The following is a 25,527-nucleotide window of genomic DNA, read 5'->3' on the forward strand; positions in this document are numbered from 1 at the left end:
TCTAAGTGGCCTCAGATTTTTCCTCAGCAGCAGGCAGCACAAGAAGACACTAGAACACAACCAGGAGACACTCAAGAGAAAAACAGTGATTGGAAGACATTGTATCAAGCCAACCTGGCCTTCAAGTATGTAAGACTACAGAAAAAAAAACATTTGAAAATTCTGGGAATATTGTTCCTTTGGCCCTTTGTGAGGAAACTACTAGAAAATGAATGTTAGCCAACCAAGAGGTAACTTGAGAAAACCAAACTAAACATATTAGGAGTGAGATTTGGGGCCAGCACTGTGGCACAGCAGGTTAACACCCTGGCCTGAAGCACCGGCATCCCATATGGGAGCCAGTTCAAGTCCCAGCTGCTCCTCTTCCAACCCAGCTCTCTGCTATGGCCTGGGAAAGCAGTAGAAGATGATCCAAATCCTTGGGCCCCTGCACCCACATGGGAGACCCGGAAGAAGCTCCTGGCTCCTGACTTTGGATCGGCGCAGCTCCTGCCGTTGTGGCCATCTGGGGAGTGAACCATCGGACCGAAGACCTCTCTCTCTCTGCCTTTCCTCTCTCTGTGTAACTCTGACTTTCAAATAAAATTTTTAAAAAGTGAGACTTAAGTATATTTTACGATAAAGCTAAAAGAAATGTAGAAGTTAGGATTATAGGAGAGAAGTAAAGACAAGAAAGATTTAGCCTTATGGTTGGAGCTGTGGTGTAGTGAGTGAAGCCGCCACCTGCAGTGTTGGCATCCCATACGGGTGCTGATTGGAGCCCTGGTTGCTCCACTTCCACTCCAGCTCTCTGCTATGGCCTGGGAAAGCAGTAAAAGATGGCCCAAGTCCTTGGGCCCCTGCACCCATGTGGAAGCTCCTGGATCCTGGCTTTGGATCAGCCCAGCTCTAGCCGTTGCGGCTATTTGGAGAGTGAACCAGAGGATAGAAGACAACCTCTCTCTCTCTCTCTCTCTCTCTCTCTCTGCCTCTGTGTAACTCTGCCTTTTGAATAAATAAATAAATCTTAAGGAAAAAAAAGGAGGAGGATGAGGAGGGGAGAGGGAGGAGAAGGAGGATGTGGGGGAAAGGGAGGAGGAGAAGAAAGAAGAGGAGAAAGAAAGCCTTTAAGTTGTTTACCTAGAGCTAATGACCTTAGCAGCACAATCCATAGAATGATGATGTTATGGCAACAGTAACAGCTGTAAGCTACTGACTGCTTAACTTTGTGCTAGATACCATGAAAACATTTTTTCATACATATATAAATATATAACAATCCACTCACAAGTAAGAGAGCAGAAGCTCAGATTAATTAAGTACTTTGACCAAACTCAGGTTTGACTGAGTGCCTCCCCATCAAGGAACATGGTCAATGCAACAGCAACAAACTCTTATTCCCATTTTACACCAGGACATTTTGAAAAGTTCATGGGAAAATATGCATGATCTTTTAATTACATATTTCCATGAACTTTCCTTTAAAATTTATTTGAGATGTAGAAAGACAGAGTGCTCCCATCTGTTGGTTCATCCCACAAACTCCTGCAGGAGCTGGGTAAAAGTCAGGAGCCAGTAGCTGGGAACTCAACCCAGGTCTCTCACGTGGGTAGCCAGAGCCCAACCACCTGAGCCATCATCATTGCCTCCCAGGGTCTACAATACCAGGAAGCTGGAGCTGGGTGTGGAGCCAGGTATTGAACCCAAGTACGCCAACATGAAACATAGACATCACAACAGCATCTTAGCCACAGGCTGCACAGCTTCCCCTTCCATGAACTTTTAGAAATACCCTCATGGATGATGAAAAGCAGGGAGAAAGCCTGAATAATGTGCCCAAAGTTACAGAGCTATTTAAGTGGTGGGGCCAGCGAGTTTGCCTCTATAGTAGTGTTATCTGATAGACATTTGATACAAGCCACATATATAATTTTAAATTTTCAGGGCTAGCACTGTGGCACAGTGGGTTAAAGCCCCAGCCTGCAGTGTCAGCATCCCAGATGGGTACCAGTTGGAGTCCCAGCTGCTCCACTTCCAATCCAGCTCCCTGCTAATGTGCCTGGGAAAGAAGCAGAGGATGGCCCAAGTCCTTGGGCCCCTGAACCCACTTGGGAGACCTGGAGGAAGCTCCTGGCTCCTGGCATTGGTCACTGCAGCCATTTGTGGAGTGAACCAGCAGATGGAAGACCTCTCTCTCTCTCTCTCTTTCTGTAACTCTACCTTTCAGATAAATAAAATAAATCTTTTTTAAAAATTTCAATTTTCTAGTGGTCACACTTTAGACAGTCAAAAGAAGCAGATGAATTTAAATTTACTAAAATATTTGATATAACTCAGTATATGCATACTATCATTTCAACATATAATCTACATTCAAATTATTAAAGAGATGGTTTCTATGTTTTCACACTAAATCTTTGAAATCCAATGTATATTTTATACTTACACACATCCCAATTTGGATTTGCTACATTTCAAGTGTTCTATAGCCAAATATAGCCTTTGGCTGATGGATTGTACTATGGAGTGACACAGTTCAGCAAGCAAACTCTTCATTTTCTGTTCTCCAGCATCTATTCCAGAAGTGTGAAATTAGAACAACAAAACACAAAGTAACTAACTGTATAATTTCAATGATTCCAACCTCCACAGAAAAGCCATCTGTGCTGGGACTGAACATTATACCCCTGGCACTCAGAGAAGATGCGCACGGTTGGATCACGTTCTGCATCCATAATCTGATTTCCTTCTCCTCTCCCTTCTTCATCCCCTCCTCCACACTGCCGCAGAAATCTGACTTACTGCAAACTTGCCCCCAACGAGGTATAGGGCAGCATAAGAAGATGAAAAGAAGGACACTTTGGCTTTTTAAAACCTAAATCCCCAGCAGAACTGTTAGGGCTTACAAGGCAGGAGGGAAGAGGCTTATCCCAGATTCAAAGGAGATTGCACTTGACTTGGAGCAGAAGAGGAGAGAGGTCCCAGGAGAATACATGAGCTGGCTCTGGGTCTCTGCAGCACCTGGTAGATGCAGGGGAGGGGGGAGCCCAAATGGGGATTCCAGGGAATTGGACACAGCCTGCACAAGATTCTCATACCCAACGCCCAAATGTGGGAGCAGAGAGAGCTACTTGACCGGAAGTGTCCCAAAGACAGGGACAATGGGTATTTACAGGGTGATTCGCTGGAACTGATGTACAGTTCCTAGAGCTCCCCTCCCGTGGCCTAGACACTGTTTGGGATCTCCAAAATGTGGTTAAAGCTCAGGAGGAAGACCTTGATGATGCCCGAGGTTAATTTCCCACCACCCAGAACAGAAGACGACTGGAATCAAAAATCAAACTGAACTCTAGAAGTCAAATGGTCAACCTCATCTTGGTGATGAGTCATTTCTGTCTGTCACTTAGGGGGTCTCACTTGAGTCTGCCAGGACCTTGGGCACTGTCCCCTATACAATCAACACCCTGGAGTAGACAGCAGTAACCACAGGGACCTGGTGAGCAGAGACAGCTGTGACCCCTCAGAAGTCACTGCTTATTTCAGGGACACTATTGACCTGGGACAAGATTGAATTTCAAAGACTATCAGAGAGTACTTTTGAGTCTCTGGCCGGATACAAAGTGGTCAGCAGAAAGGCCACAAGGAGCTGGCTCAGGGATGAGTTTCTCTGACTCCCCGAGAATGCCCTGAGATAGAGGGGCAGGGCTGATTTTCCACCTCTGTTCCAGATTCTGCCTCTCTTCCAGATTCTGAAGGAAGAGGTCTCTTTCAGCAGCACCAGCTGGAGCCCCACCAGCCAGGGCAGATGAAGGCTGCCACCACGGCCAAGGCAGGGCTGCCGTGTTTCTAGGCTCTAGGAAGCCAAACAGGAAAAGTCCCAGAGAGACTTCAGTGACTTGCACAGAGTCCCAAAGAGCCAGGTGCCAAGGCTGGCACTGATGGCTGCATCCCTTCATGTCCGTGCCTTAACATGCCATCCTCAAGAGTGCCCAGGGCCTATGTGGCTGCAGATGGGGGAATGATACCCCAGGGCAAGAACAGGGAGAGTGTTGCACAATGTTGGAGAGGAACCCTTTCCAGGAAAAGCACCTAGCGTTCAGGGAAGCTCAACATGCCTCTATCTTACTTTGCTATGGTTAAAATAAATATTCCCTGGTAGACAGAGGCTATGCAGAGAATCCACAGTCATTAACAGGGAAGGGCAGCCAAGTTTCAGGATTGCCTGGAGCAGCATCACTCTGTCCCCTAGTAATCCAGATGCTGCTGGTGGCTCTCCCCTCTCCGGCAGACAGCCAAGCCCATAGGAAGAGACAAAAAGGCAGACACATGGGAGTGGAAGGTGCCAGTTAGCCAACAGTATAGCTCCTGCCTTGCTCTATGCTCCAGATATGAGCAGGGGCCCAGCCAACTCTGGGCCACAAGCCAAAGGGAAGGATGGCTATGATGAGGAAGAGCACAGAGCTGGAGCTTCAGGTCGGTGTCATCTGCCAGAATCAATCTCCCACACTTCCTAAATCTAAGCCGAAGATCCTGTTTCCCCCATAGGGGGAGCCCATGTCAGCTTGACGGAACCCTCCTGGATGGGATGGACCTGCGCTGGGAGGAAGTGGAATCTTCAAGGCAGGAAGTCATCCTCGGAAGTGAAAGAGGAGAAGATGACCCAGTGCCCGGGTTCAGACACACTGCTTGGGGTTATGACCCACTCAGTACAGGCCAGCGACATTGTAGTCCCACCCACTCTTCAAGTAAGAAGTTGTTCCTTTCTAGAAACAGTGATTTTCTTCAGGATACGTGGATGGCTGAGATCATGTTGTGAAATATTATGAGATATGCTCCCCCGCCACCCACTTTTCATTTGTCATTCTTCTGTGCTGCCTGCCCTCAGGGAAATGCCCAGCAAGGGGGAGCAATGAAAATCTGCTCATTTTTTGCTGGTGTTTAAGGAAACATGGGTGAGGCCAAGAAAAAAATAAAATATCATTATGAAATGTTTAATTGATCTATCTAGCATATCAGGATTTGTGAACAGAGATTCTTGCCTGCTTTGGTTTCTGGACCCTTCTCAAAAGGGATTGTCCTGGGGGCTAGTGCTATGGTTCAGTGGGTTAAAGCCCCAGCCTGCAGTGCCCAAATCCCATATGGGTGCTGGTTCAAGTCTTGGATGCTCCACTTTCGATCCAGCTCCCTGCCAATGTACCTAGGAAATCAGTGGAGGATGGTCCAAGTGCTTGGGCCCCTGCATCCAGGTGGGAGACCTGGAGAAAGCTCCTAGCGCCTGGCTTTGGCCTGGCTCAGTCCTGGATGTTATGGCCATTTGGGGACTGAACCAGTGGATGGAAGATGTATGTGTGTGTGTGTGTGTGTGTGTGTGTGTGTCTTTTTATCACTCTGTAACTCTGCTTTTCAAATAAATAACCTTTAAAAAAAATGAGACTGTCCTGTCTACAGCTCAATTGTTACAGCAGATGCCTCCACAAGCAGTCTGAAAAGGCAGAGAAGAGAAGCAGGTTAGAGAAGGCTTCCAGAAAGACAAGGTCTATACAGAAGAGGAGACACCCCAACAGAGAGGAGGAGAGGCATCTTTGACGGCTCTAACTAGAGCCAATGTCCTCAGGAGACAGCAGATGTTTAGACGGGACCATAAAGCACAGTGCATGTGGAAAAGTGATGGAGGGGAGCTGGAAGGCGGGGAAGGACCATGTGAGCAGTGCCATGCAGAGCTGAGAGCAAAGGAGAAAAACATAACCCCCCCTACATATATACATACATGTCGAATGGTTATTTTCCAGAGCATGAAACTAATTGAAAAGAATACTGAGAAATTGCAAAGGGAGAATATTAAGATTTAAAATTTACATTATTTTAAACTTAAATATTTTATTTATACCAAACAATTGATGATAATTTTATTTCCCTGTTTTTGATAAAAGCAAATTCATCAATTAAGTATTTTCAAAATCTATTTATTTTCCTGTCTCATTTTCAGCTGAGAATTGTCAGTTACATCAAAGGAGAGAAAGAACTTTGAATTATGTTTGACAAATATAAAACCATAGCAAGAGATATGAATGTCCTCTTCAAATAACTAAACTTAAGATAATCTGTGGGTTGTAATATGTCTATTTCAATCTTCAAAACCACTTTAGTAGCCTGGAAAAATTAATCATTAAAAATAATAAATAAATTGGGGCCGGCGCTGTGATGCAGCGGGTTAATACCCTGGCCTGAAGTGCCAGCATCCCATATGGGCGCTGGTTCTAGTCCCGGCTGCTCCTCTTCCAATCCAGCTCTCTGCTGTGGCCTAGGAAAGCAGTAGAAGATGGCCCAAGTCCTTGGGCCCCTGCAGCCGCGTGGGAGATCCAGAGAAAGCTCCTGGCTCCTGGCTTCGGATGGGCGCAGCTCTGGCCACTGCAGCCAATTGGGGAGTGAACCAATGGGTGGAAGACCTCTCTCTCTCTGCCTCTCCTCTCTCTATGTAACTCTAACTTTCAAATAAATAAATAAATCTTTTTAAAAAAAGAAAAAAAGTAATAAATAAAAACATGTTCAGGGTACTTCAAAAAGTTCATGGAAAATGGAATTAAAAGATAATGTAGGGGCTGGCACTGTGGCATAGCAGGTAAGGCCACTGCCTGCAGTGTCGGCATCCCATATGGGTGCTGGTTCCAGTCCCAGCTGCTCCACTTCCAATCCAGCTCTCTGCTATAGCCTGGGAAGGCAGTGGAAGATGACCCAGGTCCTTGGGCCTCTGCACCCACGTGGGAAACCCAGAAGAAGCTCCTTGCCCCCGGCCTCAGATCTGCACAGCTCTGGTCGTTGCGGTCAATTGGGGAGTGAACCAGCAGATGGAAGACCTCTCTCTCCCCCTCTCTGCCTTTCCTTCTCTCTGTGTGTAACTCTGACTTTCAAATGAATAAATAAATCTTTAAAAAATAGATAATTCTATTTCGGTACAGGAATTTCTGAAATCCTTGCATTGTCTTGTATCATATGCATTTTCCAGGAAATTTTGAAGACTTCATATTCAGGAATTTCGTTGTTGTTTTTTTTTTTTTTTTTTTTTTTGACAGGCAGAGCGGACAGTGAGAGAGAGAGACAGAGAGAAAGGTCTTCCTTTGCCATTGGTTCAACCTCCAATGGCCGCCGCGGCCAGCGCACTGCGGCCGCCGCACCGCGCTGATCCAATGGCAGGAGCCAGGTGCTTCTCCTGGTCTCCCATGGGGTGCAGGGCCCAAGCACCTGGGCCATCCTCCACTGCACTCCCTGGCCACAGCAGAGGGCTGGCCTGGAAGAGGGGCAACCGGGACAGAATCCGGCGCCCCAACCGGGACTAGAACCTGGTGTGCGGGCGCCGCTAGGCAAAGGATTAGCCTAGTGAGCCATGGCGCCGGCCCATATTCAGAAATTTCAAAACCTTTTTGCACCAAAATGTAACTGTCTTTTAATTCCATTTTCCATGAATTTTTTGAAGTCCCTTTGTATAGACAGCCATAGATTTTTTTTTCCCTATTGGTTCAGGTCTAAGATGACCTCAAATAGCACTGTTGGAGCCTGTCTTTATTTAAAATTGCAATATGATCATTGTGGATTTTTGTATTAATCTTGATTTTTTTTTGAAAAAAACTTATTCTAACCATCATGTGAAATGATGCTCAACATCACTAATGATTGGGGGGTGCAAATCAAAGCCATAATGATCTAGATACCACCTCACACTCATTAGGATGGCTATTATCCCAAATAAAGAAAATAACAAGTGTTGGTGAGAATGTCGGACAATTGTACACTGTTGGTGGGAATGCAAAATGGTATAGTTGCTATGGAAAACAGGAGGGAGGTTCCTTCAAAAAATTGAAAATAGAATCACCATACATGATTTAAAACTTCCCCTTCTGAGTATATATGCAAAAGAACAGAAATCAGGATCTCACAGAGATATGTGTACACTGTGCACTAGGCAGTATTATTCTCAATCACAAAAAGATGGCAGCAACCCAAGTGCTCACTGGGTAAAGAAAATTTGGTTTACACATACTATGGAGTATATTCAGCCTTAAAAGGGATGTAAATTCTCAAATATGCTACCGCATAGATGAACCTTGAGGACACTACACCAAGTGAAATAAGCCAGTACTGTTTGAGTCCTCTTACTTATGACATGCCTAGAAGTAGTCAAAATCAGAGACAGAGGCAGGTGCCGCGGCTCACTTGGCTAATCCTCTGCCTGTGGCACCTGCAAAGCGGGTTCTAGTCCCGGTTGCTCCTCTTCCAGTCCAGCTCTCTGCTGTGGCCCGGGAAGGCAGTGGAGGATGGCCCAAGTGCTTGGGCCCTGCACCTGCATGGGGACCAGGAGGAGGCACCTGGCTCCTGGCTTCAGATCCGCACAGCAAGCCAGCATGGCGGCCATTTCGGGGGTGAACCAACGGAAAAAGGAAGACCTTTCTCTCTGTCTCTCTCTCACTAACTCTGCCTGCCTATAAATAAATAAATAAATAAATAAATAAATAAATAAATAAAATCAGAGACAGAAAGCACAGTGGAGGCGGCCAGGGCTCAGGGGAAGGGAAACAAGGTGGTACGGTTTGAATGCATGCTGGAAAGTAATAAAACCCAGTGTGAGAGTGTTAAGAGGTGAGGCCTTTGGGGAAGTAGTTAAATCACAGGGGCTCCACTTTGGGAGCGGATTAGTGTTCTTATAGAAGAGGCTGGGCCGGCACCGTGGCTCACTAGGCTAATCCTCCGCCTTCCAGCGCCGGCACACCGGGTTCTAGTCCCAGTCGGGGTGCCGGATTCTGTCCTGGTTGCCCTTCTTCCAGGCCAGCTCTCTGATGTGGCCTGGGAGTGCAGTGGAGGATGGCCCAAGTGCTTGGGCCCTGCACCCCATGGGAGACCAGGATAAGTACCTGGCTCCTGCCTTCGGATCAGCTCAGTGCGGCGGCTGCAGCGCGCCAGCCGCGGCGGCCATTGGAGGGTGAACCAATGGCAAAGGAAGACCTTTCTCTCTGTCTCTCTCTCACTGTCCACTCTGCCTGTCAATAATAATAATAATAATAATAATAATAAGAGGCTGAAAGTAGCACCCAGTTTTGCCTGTCCATTTCTTCTGCCGCGTGAGGACATAGGCGTTCTGCCCTGCAGGGGACTCAGCCAACAAGGTGCCATCTTGGAAGCAGAGAGCATGCTTTCAGCAAACACTAAATCTGTTGGCGCCTGATCTAGGACTTGGCAGGCTCCAAAACCCTGAGAAACAAATTTTTATTCCTTATAAATTACCCAGTCTCGGGCATTTTGCTATGCAAGCCATGGAAAGTTCTTGTTTCATGAGTATAGAATTTTAATTTGAGGAGATAGAAAGTTTTCCAGAGTTACAGGGTAGTCACAGTAATGTGAATACAGGGAACTCTACTGAAATCTGCTCTCAGAAGTGGTCAATAGGGAGCAGAGGTTCAGCCTAGCAGTTAAGATGCCATGTCCCACTTGGAATGCCTGGGCTCACTTCCTGGCTCTGGCTCCTGACTCCAGTTTCCTGCCAGTGCAGACCCTGGGAAGCAGCAGTGATGGTTCAAATCAGTGGGTTCCTGCCACCCACATGGGAGACCTGGATTGAGCTCCTGGCTTCTGGCTCCTGGCTCCAGTCCCAGTTCAGCCCTGGGCATCGCAGGCATTTTGGAAGCAAACCAGCAGATGGGAGCACTCTCTCTCTCTCCTTCTCTCTCTTCCTCTCTCTGTTTCTCTGCCTTTCAAATAAAGGTTTTTTTTTTTTTTAAATGGGTAAGATAATACATTTTATATTATATACCTCTTACTATAATTTTTATAAATATTCTTTATCTTGATGACAGAGTATATATATATATATTTTTTTTTTGCATTGTTGCACAGCATGGGCTAATGGTAAGTTTGTCCTCTGAAAGCTAGAATCCAGAAAGTCAGTAACAGCAGGGAATTTCTTTCAGATTTCCAGGTGAGTCGTTTGAGAAATGCTTCTCCAGCCACTCACTCCATAGCTTCTACTTTATATACAACAGGAGGCAAAATCACCCCCTGAGGAGAACCCCCACCCAAACTGCAGACTGACCTGAGGGAGCTGACACTGATAAAGCTGACAAGACAATGGGGAGAAGGAGTGGATCCGGGAGGGTCAGAGAGCTGCCTCTGAGGCCCAGGTGAGGTGGGAAACCACAGGAGTCCGTCAAAGATTTCGGGACAGTTTCTGAGTGGGAAGGGAAGGAAGGCTTTGAACGCTGGCATTTCTAGGACATCGTGATGGATGGAGGAGAGGAGATTGCATATGCGGTATTGGAGACTCTCCTCTCGAATTCAAATCATGTGATCACTGTAATGGCTTTAGAATGGCAACTCCTGCGGAGCGTTTCATTCTAAGAAAAATGTTTTTATCTGTAATGTAATTTGTATGCTTCACAGGGTGGGGAAGATGGTAGCTGCTGGAAGTGCTAAGTTCTGCAGCCAGATCCGGTTTCCTTTATGACTCAATCGCCGAGTGCTGTAATTTTGAAGTGTTCTCCGGAATTCATGTGTTGGAAACTGAGTCCCTGGTGCATCAGTGTTGGGAACTGAGGCCTAGTAAGAAGTGGTTAGATCACGAGGCCCTGGCCTCAGGAATGCCTGTATCACAGGAGTGGATTTGTTTGATTTGCTACAAAAGTGAGTTTGGCCCTTTCTTGCTCCCTCTTTTCCACCCTCTCTTGCCTTCTGCCATGAGATAACACGGGTTGAAGGCCCCTGCCAGATTCCGGCACCAGGCTCTTAGACTTGTCAGCTTCCAGAGCTGTGAGCCAAATGAATCTCCGTTCCTTATAAATCATACAGTCTCAGGTATTCTGGGATAGGCGCAGAAAATGGAGTAAAACACCATGGAATAAATAGAATAAAATTAAACCTCATTTACAGTGATGGCATGCCAAGGGGAACTGGTAACATCTCACATTCTTTACCTGATTGAATCATTACCCACTAGGCTTAATCCTTTTTTTTTTTTTAAGATTTATTTATTTATTTGAAAGACAGAGTTACAGAGAGAGAGAGTGAGGGGTCTTCCATCCACTGGTTCACTCTCCAGGTGGCCACAATGGGTGGAGCTGCACCGATCCAAAGCCAGGAGCCAGGAGATTCTTCTGGGTCTCCCACAAGGGTGCAGGGGCCCAAGGACTGGGGCCATCTTCTACTGCTTTCCCAGGCCATAGCACAGAGCTGAATCAGAAGTGGAGTAGCCTGGACTTGAACCAGCGTCCGTATGGGATGCCGGCACTGAAGATGGCAGCTTTACCAGCTCCACCACAGCGCCAGCCCCTAGGCTTAATCTTATAACTTTCTTTCAATAAGCATGGCAAACATCTTTTTTTTTTTTTTTTTTTGTGACAGGCAGAGTGGACAGTGAGAGAGAGAGACAGAGAGAAAGGTCTTCCTTTTGCCGTTGGTTCACCCTCCAATGGCTGCCACGGCCAGCACGCTGCGGCCGGCGCACCGCGCTGATCCGAAAGCAGGAGCCAGGTACTTATCCTGGTCTCCCATGGGGTGCAGGGCCCAAGCACTTGGGCCATCCTCCACTGCACTCCCTGGCCACAGCAGAGGGCTGGCCTGGAAGAGGGGCAACCGGGACAGAATCTGGCGCCCCGACTGGGACTAGAACCCGGCGCCCCGACTGGGACTAGAACCCGGTGTTCCGGCGCCGCAAGGCGGAGGATTAGCCTAGTGAGCCGCGGCGCCGGCCCGCAAACATCTTGAATTGATTTTTTTCTTAGATGAACACAAATCTTGCTTATCAATTGGCACTTTCTCAAATCCCCTCGAGATAGATGTCAGTTACCTAAAGAAGTGCCCGTTATCTGCACAGGACCCTCTCCCATGCTGTCCTCCGGGACAATATGACCCTGAATCTATAAAGCAGGTGTCACGAATAGGCTTCAGAACCCAAACGCTTGTCTTTATCTCCATCGGACAAGCTGGCCTGGTAGTGCGACTGCCTCCTTTCAGTCCCAGTGCGCTTCTCCTGGGAGCCTCCGCAACCTCACTGTGTATGCAGAGGGATCTTTCAAGCTGCTACGTGCTGTAGCTTCTCTACCCTCAAAGAGTCATCCCTGCCTTACTATGACGCTGGAGCTCTAAGAACAAGAAATAAGCAGGTGTGTGGAGGTGGGGAGGGCTTACTCAAAGTCCTAACCGTCCGCCGGGCCACAGCACCTAACCATCAGACAGTAGCTTGCTTCCTTCCTTTTTGCGCTGGTATTTATTCATTGTCTTCGGCAAACTCATCAGCTCCAAACAAACTCCCATCTCTCGGCTTTCTGAGTAAACTCCTGAGTCAGAGCCCTACCTCTCGCGGACTTTGTGACCTCAGTCTCTGTGCCTGGATAAAAAGGGGAAGTTCAGCCAGCTCCCCTAAAGGTTCCTGTGCAGCCAGCCTTGGCCCTCACAAGGAGGAAGGTCAGTCGACAAGTACCACTTTCATCACAGGAAGCACAGCAGAGAAGCCCCCACCCCACCCCCAAGAATTGCTGGCATCCTCGCGGCAGCCTCCCAGCCAACCCCCCAGCTAACCCAGGCAGCAGAGCTCATCTGCACTGCCCAGAACGAACTCTGGTATAGCCACGCCTCGGGCCACATCTCCAAAAGATTCCCAAGTCAGTAAACTCACATCACTTAGACCATTTCCCTGGGCAATAAACTCAACGCTTGGTGACTAAGCTGACAAAGTCACCATTAACCTCCATTAATTCTGCCCTTGTACTACACTGATAATGAAGAGACGGGTAATCCCTACCTAGTACTTTGTGTCTTTTAAAAAAAATGTTTTTAAGTTGTTTGAGACTCAATGAATGTGGGGCGGGGTGGGTAGAGGGTAGGGAGGCCTGGGCAGGGGAGAGTGCTCCCATGCTCTGGTTCTCTCCTCAACTGCCCACAGTGACTGGGAAGCTGGGAGCCTGGGACTCATCCCAGGTCTCTCACATGGGTGATAGGGACCCAGGTACTTGGGCCATCACCTGCTACCTCCCAGGGTCTACATTAACAGGAAGCTGGAATCAGGAGCAGAGTCGGGACTGAACCCAGGCACTCCAATATGGAATGTGAGTGCCCCAACAGTGTCTGAACTGCTATGCCAAACGCCCACCCCAACACTTCATTCTAATGACACAAGCATCACGGTTGTTAAGGATATACACACTGCCTCTTTTGGATTCCAGGTACCTGGAGGGAGTTTTCCTTTCAGTTTCCTGGAATTCCAAGTAATCACACTGTCACCATCCTCCGTGGGGGACGCAGGAAAGTCTACACACTCTGACCTCTCGGCAAACGCGTGGAATCTGAAACATGAAGTTCAACATGAGTTCAACGTGAGGCTGGTGCAGAGGAATCTGCACAACACTGCTAATTCTCCCGGGACTGCGAATTGGCTCTTCTGTGGGACCAAGCATTTTTTAAAAATGTTTAACCAACACATAATAATCCTAAGTATTTATGGAGCTCAGTGTGACATTTTAACACATGTGTATGGTGTGTAATAATCAGATCAGGGTAACTGGCATTAGCATCACCCCAAACAGTCATCATCTCTTTGTGTTAGGAACATTCAAAATCCTCTCTACTAGTTATTTGAAATATATAATCGCTGTTGAGCACAGTTGTCCTACTGTGCTGCAGAATATTCTTCCTCCTATTCAGCTTCTCCCCCGTACCCAGGCACTGAGGACCACTATTGCACTCATCCTCTGCTTCCATGAGATCAACATCTTTGGCTTCCACCTTTGCGTGAGATCATGCAGTGCTTGTATTTCTGTGCTTAACTCATTTCACATAACACAGTGTCCTCCAGCTCCTTCCATGTCTCTGCAATGACAGGATTGGATCCTTTTTTATGGCTGACTAATACTCCACTGTGCATATATACCACATTCTCTTTGCCCATTCATCCATCGAAGGGCTTCTGGGTTGATCACTATCTTGGCACTTGTGAACAGTGCTATAATACACATGTAAGTGTTTACGGGCATCTTAATCTTAGTTGTGTCCACTGCTCTTCCCTGTGCCTTGTCATTTCCATAGCGACAGAGAAGCAGAAGAATACAGAGAGTGACTTCGGATTTTAACTGATGACATGTCTTTTCACTAGCGGGTAATTAGCTCAACCAAGTGGCAGTTCTTGACCCTGTGCTTCTGCGCTCCTCTGATTTTTTTTTTTTTTTTTTTTGACAGGCAGAGTGGATAGTGAGAGAGAGAGAGACAGAGAGAAATGCCTTCCTTTTTGCCGTTGGTTCACCCTCCAATGGCTGCCACGGCTGGCACGCTGTGGCCGGCGCACCACGCTGATCCGATGGCAGGAGCCAGGTGCTTCTCCTGGTCTCCCATGGGGTGCAGGGCCCAAGCACTTGGGCCATCCTCCACTGCACTCCCTGGCCACAGCAGAGAGCTGGCCTGGAAGGGGGGCAACCGGGACAGAATCCGGCGCCCCGACCGGGACTAGAACCCGGTGTGCCGGCGCCACAAGGCAGAGGATTAGCCTAGTGAGCCGTGGCACTGGCCCTGATTTCTATTGTTCCTAGAATTCCATCATGTCAACACAGTGTTGAGAAGCCAGGAGTATAATGAGGGGCCCCAAAAGCTCCCATTAGCAGTACGGGCTCAGTGCTGAAAGCTGGTAAGACCAGCAGCACTGGCTGACCTGCCTACTGCTGACGGGCTTCAGTCAACTTGAACTTCTCCAGGATTCAGGCTGAAGCACGAATGAAAAGAACCCCTGTGTGGGCAAGTTCTAGGGGCCTGCTGCTCATAGTGTGGCCCAAGGAGCAGCCACAGCAGCAGCAAGGCCTGTGAGCTGCTTACAGATACACGTTTCCAGGCCCCCAGCTGAACCTGCTGAGTCAGACTATGCACTTTAACAGGATGCCCTGTACACTCGTGTGTGCACTTGTGTGTACAAGCGCCAGCGTAGCGCACAGCGTGATGGGCGAAGCTGCAGCCTCGAAGCCATGTCACTAGAATCCAGAAAGCAAATAACAGCATGGCACTTCCTTCAGATTGTCTTGAGAGTGCAGAGGAATTCCTCTTCTGCCTGTTGCCCATCACTAACTCAGAAAATCTTGCAACCCAGCTTGGGATGAACAGAAGGGCAAACAAATGGCAACAGAGGCCTAGGAGGCTCATGAGAGCCACAGAAAGCCCAGCCTTACTTCTGAAAGGTTTCAGGTAAGACTGGGAGAAGAACTTCACGGCAACGAACTAGACAGCCTGTGGGCAGTGGACTCTGAGCCTGGCCACGCCCGCCTCCTATAGGAGCTTCATCGAGGACAGAAACAGCCAGCTCCTCCCTCCCTCCCATGGCCTCCTTGCCCTGCAATGAGGGCCAATGCGTGAGGTTTGTCCTGGGAGGCCCCACAACAAGAGTGCAAAGGCTCCTGGTGCTTTCCACTCTATGATCTGTTCTCCAGATTAGAAAACAGAACCGGCTGGAAGTTTCCTCTGGCTAATGCAGCTTCCCTGGTGCTGAGGCAAATGACCAGTGGGACAGGCTCTCTGGAGTCTGTGGAGTGCAGCACTGTCCTAGCTGGGTGGTTTCACCAGACACAGGCTCAGGCACACAGGAACCAGAGTCCAGCTTGAAGGCCACTAGGCTGAGGCAGCCTCCCACGAGCTGAGCTTCCCAGGACACACCACTTCCAGATTGACAATAACTATTTTCAGCTAGGGCCCAAAGCCCAGAGTACACCAGGAGAGCACCCAGGAGCCTTGGAGCTCCTGGGCAGGGAGGGGAGCAGGTGGGACCACCTCTGGCTGTGGGCTGGGCTTGCTTGCAAGGCCCACAGCATGCACAGGAGGGCATGCCTACACCTCCTCCCTTTCTGCAAAACTCACCCCCAGGCAGCGCACAATCTAAGTCAGTAGCAGAACTGCAGCTTCTCTTGCACGTCATTACTCCTGTGCCCCAGCAAGAGCTGAGCAGAGGACCAGCAAGAGAAGTGGCCCTACCCGTTGTGCCTTTTTCTCTCTCCACAGGCAAAGGGGGTGGGGGGCAGGGAACCCCCTTGTGTCTTCTGTGGGGCTCAGGAACCCAGAATCGAAGCCAAGTACCTGACAGGGAAAAAAAAATCTCAAAGAGCTCTCACAGTGGCCAGAGCAGTGGCCCTCAGAATCCCCAGAGGTTAAAAATGAAGATTCCTGGACCACCTCAGACCTTGGGCTTATGGCCATGGACGTTGCATTGCTAGGAAGCTCCCCGGGCAGTTACGCACACTGGCTGACTAAAATGCCTATTCCGGAGCTTCCCCCTATTAGGTGGAATCACCCTCCAAGATGAAGCCCAGGCCTCCGTCTCAAGAACAGGTTCCTCGGGGCCCTGCAGTGAGCGAGCGCCTGCACTGGAGAACAAGTGCCCTGGGCAGACCCTGTCCCTGTTTCCAACAGACTAACTTGGGAGAGGACTTGGCAGTTCTCCATATAACCACAGAAGGAGCTGGCCTCTCTCCCCTAGAGACCCATGTGTTCACACATATACAAGCCAAGGGAGCAATTTATGCTTGAAAATGCAGCCTTGGGCCGGAGCCGTGGCTCACTTGGTTAATCCTCTGCCTGCAGCACCAGCATCCCATATGGGCACCGGGTTCTAGTCCCGGTTGCTCCTCTTCCAGTCTAGCTCTCTGCTGTGGCCTGGGAGGGCAGTGGAGGATGGCCCAAGTGCTTGGTCTCCTGCACCCACGTGGGAGACCAGGGGGAAGCTCCTGGCTCCTGGCTTCGAAACGGCACAGCGCCGGCCATAGCAGCTATTTGGGGAGTGAACCAATGGAAGGAAGACCTTTCTCTCTGTCTCTCTCTCACACTGTCTAACTCTACCTGTCAAATAAATAAATAAATAAAAAAGAAAATGCAGCCTTTATTATTATTCAGCTATGGCGAAGCCAGCGCATCAGGGGACTTTGCCATTGAAAAGAGAGTTTATTACTTACCGTTGCTATGGACTGAATTGCGTCTCCCACTTAAAATTCCTATATTGGGGCCTGATTCCCAATGTGACTGTATTTGGGGAAAGGGCCTAAAGGGAAATAGCAGTGAAGGTTAAATGAGGCCACAATGGGGGCAGGGGGCACTCTGATCCACAGAATTAGTAACTTTACATGAAGAGAATGAGACACCAAAGAGCTCACGCGCGCTCCCTCTCTCTCTCTCCACACCACGTGAGGACACAGTGAGAAAGCAGCTGTTTAGAAGCCACAGAGATGGCCTTCACCAGAAACCCAACTGGCCTTGATCTTGGACTTCCAAGACTCCACCAGTGTGAGAAATTAATTTCCCGTTGCTTGTGCCCCACCTGCAGCCTGTGGCATTTTGTTAGGGCAGCCCAAGCAGATTAACAGGTTTCAAGAGCAGGATCAGGCTGTACCACAGGGGGCCACACAGGCAAACACCAGGGCAGTGGTTTTGTGGTCAGGAGGTAGAGGATGGAGGTGAGACACAGCCCTTACGGTGATTTCAACTGGAAGGAACAGGTGAGGCAGAAAACACAGGGTTAGGATTGGCTGATCTGAATAGTCTCAGTGGGCCTTGGGGTGCAGGATTGTCTAGAATTGTTTGATTAGAGTGGAGGATAGTGGCTGAGAGTGTGGCAGCCTGTACTGAGGGAGCAGGCTCTGGGATTGGCTGGTTTGCACATGGGAGTCGTACCCTATGCAGGACCTTTGCTATCTCTAGGACCTGGCTAGCTCTGGGAATAGCAGTTCATCTCGGGTCAGGCCCTCAAAATGGCAAAGCCTCAGAATTACTGAAAATAAACAGGCATGACTGACACAAGATAGAGAAGAAAAGATGCCCAGAGAAGAAAGGCTGTATTGGAAAGAAGGGAAGAACAAGGCAGCAGATGGGTTAAGAAGAACCCAAAGAATCTAAGACCCACTGTTGATCCTGTATAAGCAGAGACCCCTTGCTGTCACTCAAGACCATGTTTCCTGCCTACCTGCTGTGGGTCTTGGCACTCAGATCCTTTAGGAAAGCCATAGTGCCTTCTCCTCTGGCATTGAAGGACACTGTGTAGACTGGACACGGAATCTCCAAAGCTCTTTGCAGGAGAAGCTCCTTGGGTTTCTCAGGAACATCCCCCACCACAAAGTAGTAAATGGATTCGATCTGCAAAACAGTGGCACCAACAGATCACCTCCCTGACACTCCCCAGGTTTCCCGAGGTTTGTCCTGGACTCGCTGACAACAGACTTTCTCTGAAGTTACCTCTTGATTTTTCAAAGGTGGGCAGAAATAATGGCAACATGGCTTGATGCTGTGTGACAAAACTGGGAGGCAGAGCCAGGAAATGAGACATTCAAAGCCTTGTGCCAAGAAGGTTCCTTGGAGTGGCTCTAATCTTAGGGACTGCATGAGAAGAACGTGGTTGGGAGATTTGGAAAATAGCTCCCTCTGGGCTCACAAATCCATTATACGGGTTAGACGTGTTTATTTTCAAGTCAAGAAACAAAGGAAGGGGCCAGCAGGTAAAGCCACCACCTGCAGTGATGGAATCCCTTATGGGTGCCGGTTCGAGTCCCAGCTGCTCCACTTCCGATCCAGCTCTCTGCTATGGCCTGGGAAAGCAGTGGAAGATGGCCCAACTCCTTGGGCCCCTGTACCTATGTGAGACACCAGAAAGAATCTCCTGGCTCCTAGCTTCAGATCGGTGCAGACCCAGCTATTGTGGCTATCTGGGGAGTGAACAAGCGGATGGAAGACCTCTCTCTCTCTCTCTGCCTCCACTTCTCTGTAACTCTGCCTTTCAAATAAATAAATACATATTTTTTAAAAAACAAACAAATAAATAAATATATCTTAAAAACAAAAAAAAGAAACAAAGCAAGTACTGGCCCAGCTAGTGCAAGCAGGAAGTGATGAGCCATTTCCAGTGGCAGTGCCAGCACTCTGCAATGCAAACTCATCCATCCCGGAAAGGAGGGCTTATTCCCAGTTGGTTTACTGTCTGTGGTCTCATCTCACAAAGAAACTGGCTGTTGGGGACCGGTGCTGTGGCGGAGTAGCCTAAGCCTCCCATATGGGTGCCAGCATCCCATATGGGTGCCAGTTCGTGTCCCAGCTGCTCCTCTTCTGATCCAGCTCTCTGCTATGGCCTGGGAAAGCAGTGGAAAATGGCCCAACTCTTTGGGCCCCTGTACCTATGTGAGAGACCCAAAAGAAGCACCTGACTCCTGGCTTCAGATCAGTCCAGCTCTGGCCATTGTGGCCATTTGGGGAGTGAACCAGCAGATGGAAGACCTCTCTCCCTGTCTCTCCTTCTCTCTGTCTATAACTCTGCTTCTCAAATAAATAAATAAAATCTTAAAAAAGAAAGAACATGCTATCTTAACTGTAGACAACTAGCCAGGAACCAGGTATACCACTGGACCTTGCCTGTCACCACACCAGGCCAAGAGAAGAATGAGAGAATGAGCAACCCCTAAACTTTTTACTGGAAGCCATGTCCCACCCCATCTTAAACCAATGACTGTGGGAAATGCATACCACACCCAGGTAGGAGACAATTCAAAAGAATGCTTACTTCTTTATTTAGAGTGATATAAACCCATCTAAAGGGTCCCTGTGACAACACCCTCCATCCCCCATTACTTTTGTTCTTCTCAAGGATTTCCTTCCACCGTAGTTTTGTTTGTTTGTTTGTTTTCTTTGGACAGGCAAAGTTAAACAATGAGAGAGAGAGAGAAAGGTCTTCCTTCTATTGGTTCACCCCCCAAAATGGTTGCTACGGCTGGCGTGCTGCGCCGATCCCAAGCCAGGAGCCAGGTGCTTCCTCCTGGTCTCCCATTCAGGTACAGGACCCAAGCACTTGGGCCATCCTCCACTGCCTTCCCGGGCCACAGCAGAGAGCTGGACTGGAAAAGGAGCAACCAGGACAGAACCAGCGCCCCAACCAGGACTAGAACCCGGAGTACTGGTGCCACAGGCAGAGGATTAGCCTCGTGAGCCTCGGCACCGGCCTATTCCACCGTGTTTTATTCTTCTGCCACTAATGCGATCTGTCAGCTGGACCCGTGATCTAACTGCACTTTCTTCACTTGTAAAAAGGGAGATAATATGCTTTATTCTTCATGACTGAGTTTTAACAAAATGACTTATGCTAACATGTATGTGAATTTATAGAAATCTCAGAAAGTAAACAGCAGGAGAACTGGGAATACACATGAGGAGTCTCAACAGAGTTCATGGAAAATGCATATTATGAAAAATCTATGCATAGATTTCAAAAAATTGCTATGCAAAAGTAAATTCCTTTTAATTCCATTTTCTATTAATTTGTTAAAGTCCTCATGAATTTGCAGTCCCAAAAATGTTCTAATTGATTGTTTCCACAGATAACTGGGGAAGAAACACCAGTAAGTGCATTGTGTTTGGAGGGACAGATGTCACTAGCCCTTTCGGATTCACGAACTTCACCTTGCTTTCATCCCAAATCCCCAAGAGCTAGAGTCAATAAATGGTCTCACCTCAACTTCAAACCTACAACTTAAACTCACCTGGCAGAGACAGCGGTGGACCCCACCTGGCTCCCAGTTGGTCAGGAGGCTCTGTCTGCAACAGACAGGACAGACTGCACCCAAGGAGGCAGGTATGGGCAGCGATGGCCCAGGGCCCAGGCTAGGAGTTAGGAGAAGGCCAGAGTGGGAGTGGAGTCCAGGCTACATCAGCGTCCCTCCTCTATCTAGGCACAGAAAAGCCCTTGCCCCAGCACGCACACGCATACACACACACACACACACACACACCCCTCTGCCTCTTTCTTTCAACTTCAGCTTCCTGGTTTTAAAAATCACCTTCTTAGGAGCTCAAGACTGAAGAATGCAGTCAATGGGAGGCAGAAGAAAAGAAAACAGAAAGAAGGAAGAAACAGTGTCCTGGAGACACCATTCTAGGCAGCTGCTAAGTCCCTCCAGCACAGGCATCGCCTCTTCTTCTTCTCCTGCTGTGTGACACTACCTTGAGTACTAAAGAGGCTTTCACTGAGCCACACTGCTGCTCATTAGAGTTTCCTAGCTGTGTCAGTGCCCAAGTGTAGCATGGGAACAGGTGCATCCCATCATAAGGATAAAAAATGACACATGGCCCAAGACAGGGGACAGACACGGGTTGTCTTCTGGGAGAGGCAAGAACAGGCCAGGGGTATTCGACAAGTTCATGGGAGATGCATTTTATGAAAAAACTACACAAGGATTTCAAAACTGTTTATAACCAAAATGAATGCATCTTTTCCCATGAGCTTTTTGGAGTCCTCTCCTCTATCTCTAGGCGGGCTTTCAGCGCTTCTGACACCACTGCTTCTCTGCTGCACTTCAGGCTTCTTTGCTCTGGCAGTGACCCAAGAATCTGACTCCTTGTGCAGAAATTATTTTCCCTTGAGATTATATCAAACCAAAAACTGCTGCAGTCAAGTGTGAGTCAGGATTTCCTTTCCTTTCCTAAGGCTTTGACATTATTCACTATTCATTAAATTCATGACTCATCTTCTTAAGTGCTATGCATGCAGGCAGCTCTCAGTTATCCATACTACACACTTTGCACTGAGACCACCAACTGCGCTCGCACTTGCTGGCACACTGCGTTTCTGCTCACATGATGACATTCAGACAAATAGGAAGATAAATATGTAAACTCTTTTTTAAAAAAGATTTGCAGGGGGCCGGCACTGTGGTGCAGTGGGTTAACGCCCTGGTCTGAAGCACCAGCATCCCATATGGGCACCGGTTTGAGACCTGGCTGCTCCACGTCCTATCCAGCTCTCTCTGCTGTGAACTGGGAAAGCAGTAGAAGATGGCCCAAGTGCTTGGGCCCCTGCACCTGCATGGGAGACCTAGAAGAAGCTCCTGGATCCTGGCTTTAGAATGGCACATCTGGGGAGTGAACCAATGGAAAGAAGACCTTTCTCTGTCTCTCCCTCTCACTATCTGTAACTCTACCTCTCAAATAAATAAATAAAATCTTTAAAAATTTTGCTTATTTATTTTAAAGTCAAAGTTACAGAGAAAGACAGAGACAGAGAGACAGTGGGGAGGAGGGTAGATATCTTCCGTCCTCTGAGTCACTCCCCAAATGACCACAATGGCCAAAGCTGGGCCAGGCCAAAGCCAGGAGCCAGGAGCTTCATTTGGGTCTCCCACTTGGATGTCAGGGGCCAAAACACTTGGGCCATCCTCCGCGGCTTTTCCCAGGCAATTAGCAGGGAGCTGGATTGGAAATGGACCCAAACCAGTGCCCATACAGGATGCCAGTGTTACAAGCAACGGCACAAGCAATGGCACAACACCAGCCCCACAAAATGCTTCTTAAAGCAAAATGGTTTTATAGTTATCTACTACAAGATGATAAGCTATGATAAATTATTTCATTTAATATTTATAATAGTCTTATGGAGTACAAATTATTGTTATTACACCCAGTTTACAGAATAAGAAACTGAGGCTTAGGAAGGTTGGTTGACTTGGTCTTGGAGATAGTAAACCCTAGCCACCAAACACCATGAGTTCTGCCTTGTTCTCAACCACTACGCTGTGCCAGCTCACTACAAGGCTGGTCACCTGTTAGAGACGGACATGAATCCCAGAACGGTGAAAGCAAGATCGTGGGACCAGAACAGGCATTTGGCATAGCAGTTAAAGTACCACTTGGGACACCTGCCTCCCACAGAGGAGCACCCGGGTTCAAGTTCCCGTTCTCGGGACTCCAGCCTGCTGTTAATACCCACCCCAGGAGGCAGCAGGTGACGGCTCAAGTAGTTGGCTCCCTGCCACCCATGTGGCAAATCTGTCCCAGTTCTGGCTACTACAGGCATTTGGGGATGAACCAGCGGACAGATCTCCTTCTGCCTTTCAAATAAAGACAATATAAAAAACAAGTGTTTATAAAGATCATGTGACAAAGAAGGTGACCATAGGCAGGCACTGTTTTCACTTTGGAGACTCTCCCACTGTCCAGAGGTTTAGGCTCCTATTCCTGATCAACAGCAAGAACCAGAAGTTGGGTCCTGGAGACTGTGCAGCTTAGGGGAGTTTTCCTCGTGGGAGTCCCCTCCTAACCAGTACCTGTCAGCTTCCTGAGGGCAAGGGCTAGTCTTGAGGCTCAGTAGCAGCATCCGGGCCAGGAGCAGCTTCATCACTGACCAGCGTCTCCCTAAATGCTGATGTGCACTAAATGCAGTAAAAATGCATGGGTTCCACTGAGCTTCCTTACTTCGAGGCAGGAACTCTTGTGCTTCACACTATAAAAAATAGTGTCAAGCCTCTAGGTTTTCATTTGAAATGTCTTACTGTGTCCGGACCATTACTTCTGCAGTTTCACACTGTAACCTGCATTCTGCCCAGCCGAGGACTTCTTGACCTTTGTCGTCGGGGTTGGGGGAGAAACACATGAGAAGTGGATGCTTCTACCCTGGCTGCCCTCTGCACCAGCCTGTTACAAATCTTCTCTCTCACCCCTGGGCCTTCAGCTTAGAAAAACCTCAAATTTTCAAGGAAGCAAAAATGAAAGTCAGCCAGAAAAGTAGCGACAGTTCTACCTAAATTCTGTCTTGTTCTTCATACAGCTTTGGGCATTACAATATTTTTAGCCAACACCAGGCCTTGGGCTCTATCCTCCAGACACTTCCCGCATCTGTGACAGCCCTTTCCTGGTACGGGCCATTTTGATTTCCTGATTTCCTTCATGGTGGTGACCATTCCCTGTAAGTATTCAGCCAGCTCACTTCTCAGATCCCTCCTAACACCCTTGACCATTGCCAACTTTCTGACCTCTCAGGCTTCACGGTCCCTGTCCCCATCCCCTACCGGAGATCCACAAGGCTCAGAAAATTCACCTGCCTGGTCCCACACTGACCACCTGCCTTCAGTGATCAAAATGCAAATCTGGGGGGCCAGCGCTGTGATATAGCAGATAAAGCCACCACCTGCAGGGTCAGCATCCCATATGGGCGCCAGTTCAAGTCCTGGCTGCTCCTCTTCTGATCCAGCTCTCAGCTATGGCCTGGGAAAGCAGTGGAAGATGGACCAAGTTCTTGGGCCCCTGCACCCACGTGGGAGACCCGGAAGAAGCTCCAGGCTCCTGACTTCGGATTGGCTCAGCTCTGGCCATTGTGGCTATTTGGGGAATGAACCAGCAGATGGAAGACCCCCTCTCTTTCTCTCCCTTTCTCTCTCTCTCTCTCTCTCCCTGCCTCTCTGTAACTGTGCCTTTCAAATAAATTTTAAAAATCTTTTAAAAGAGTAATGTTATTTAAAACACACACACACACACACACACACACAAATCTGTGCCACAGCTTGGGGATGGAAATCCCTGAGACCCACATCCAGCTCCCACACTCAGGAATATCAACATTGTTTCCATCCCTTCAATGGTTAACACATAGTTATAGAGCTCGTATTCAGCATTAGGAGCACAAGAATGAAGAGTCGATGCCTGCTTGAATCAGTACAGGGAAATCACTGTAATGCTAAGTTCATGGAGTGATATGGCCAGGCTTTCAGCCTACAGTCCAGCACCAAGGTTCCTTATAGAATCAAATGCGTCTGGATCTAATTCACCCACTCAGTCTCCCAGTGAGTAAGATCTGAAAACCCCCAAAACTAAACTGACTTGTGCCTGTCAGGTGAATGGAAGGGAGTCTGAGACAAAAACAGATCAACAAAGCTGTCTTCTAGGCAGAAGGCCTTTTCCTGAAAGCAGAGGCAAAGTCCCTGTTAGATTTCTCAGGCAGCTTAGAAGCAGAGCTCCGGATACACAGCCTCTCTCTCCTACAGACCTCTTAGATCCTGTGTCAGTCAGCAGGCTTTCCAGGCTTCCCGGCACCCCACCTTCCCTCGTAAAGGCCGGGGAAGCTACTAACTCCAGAAAGATGTACATCCTAGGCCCAGGGGCTGCTGCAGTGCAGAGACCACTTGTTGGTCAACACACCTAGGCTCTGAGGATGCCAGCCCCTGCAGCGGCCCAACGTCTCCTCGTGCCGCCCTTCTCATGAGCCAGGTCCTGACCTGCAGCCCATGACAGTAATGCATGCAGTTATGTGGATTAATTTAAGACTAATTGATGTAGACATAAGAGGCACAGAGCCGTGCCTCTTTTATGGGAACTCACTCCCCTTTCCAACCCCTCCTCCCCAACACATGCTTTTTTTTTTTTTTTTCATTGTAAAGCACAGAGCGTGGCATTTTTAATATATGAAGCAATTGCATGTATCAGAATTTTCCTCAGAACCGCCCCCAGTTAGAAACTCTAGGTGGAGGGACAAAGAGGTCATACATTGCTTTGTGTTTCCTGTATGCCACACTCTTCTCCAGAGCACTTTCAATTTTCATTTGATGCTAAGTGCCTGTGAACTTCCTTCTGGGTTCTTCCTCTTCTGTAGGACTACTCCGGAACTCACTGAAGTGTCCCTTATTTCCTAGACTAGGGACATAGAGAAAGGAGAGGCACAAACTGGAGGGAAGTGAAAGAGAAAGGCAGGGTCACCATCAGGTGGCCAGACACAGCTATGACCACAACAGCCAGGTTCACAGACAA

The 25,527-nt window shown here is 48.4% G+C and overlaps 1 protein-coding gene across 6 annotated transcripts in view; it reads right to left on the reverse strand.

The window, feature by feature from the left end:
* Positions 1–25,527, reverse strand: part of VWA3B (von Willebrand factor A domain containing 3B) — a 275,643-nt gene that overhangs the window by 216,763 nt on the left and 33,353 nt on the right. For all 6 annotated transcript variants that reach the window (XM_089326031.1, XM_089326030.1, XM_089326028.1 and 3 more), the window contains exons 6-7: positions 17,939–18,108; positions 13,186–13,301 (exon numbers count right to left, since the gene is read on the reverse strand). In XM_089326031.1, the coding sequence (XP_089182157.1) occupies positions 13,186–13,301; positions 17,939–18,108 (286 nt within the window). The remainder of the gene's footprint in view (positions 1–13,185; positions 13,302–17,938; positions 18,109–25,527) is intronic.

The sequence above is a fragment of the Oryctolagus cuniculus genome, chromosome 2, assembly GCF_051225735.1.
Source record: "Oryctolagus cuniculus isolate XC-2025 breed Fujian yellow rabbit chromosome 2, ASM5122573v1, whole genome shotgun sequence".
In the NCBI taxonomy this organism is placed as follows: Eukaryota; Metazoa; Chordata; class Mammalia; order Lagomorpha; family Leporidae; genus Oryctolagus; species Oryctolagus cuniculus.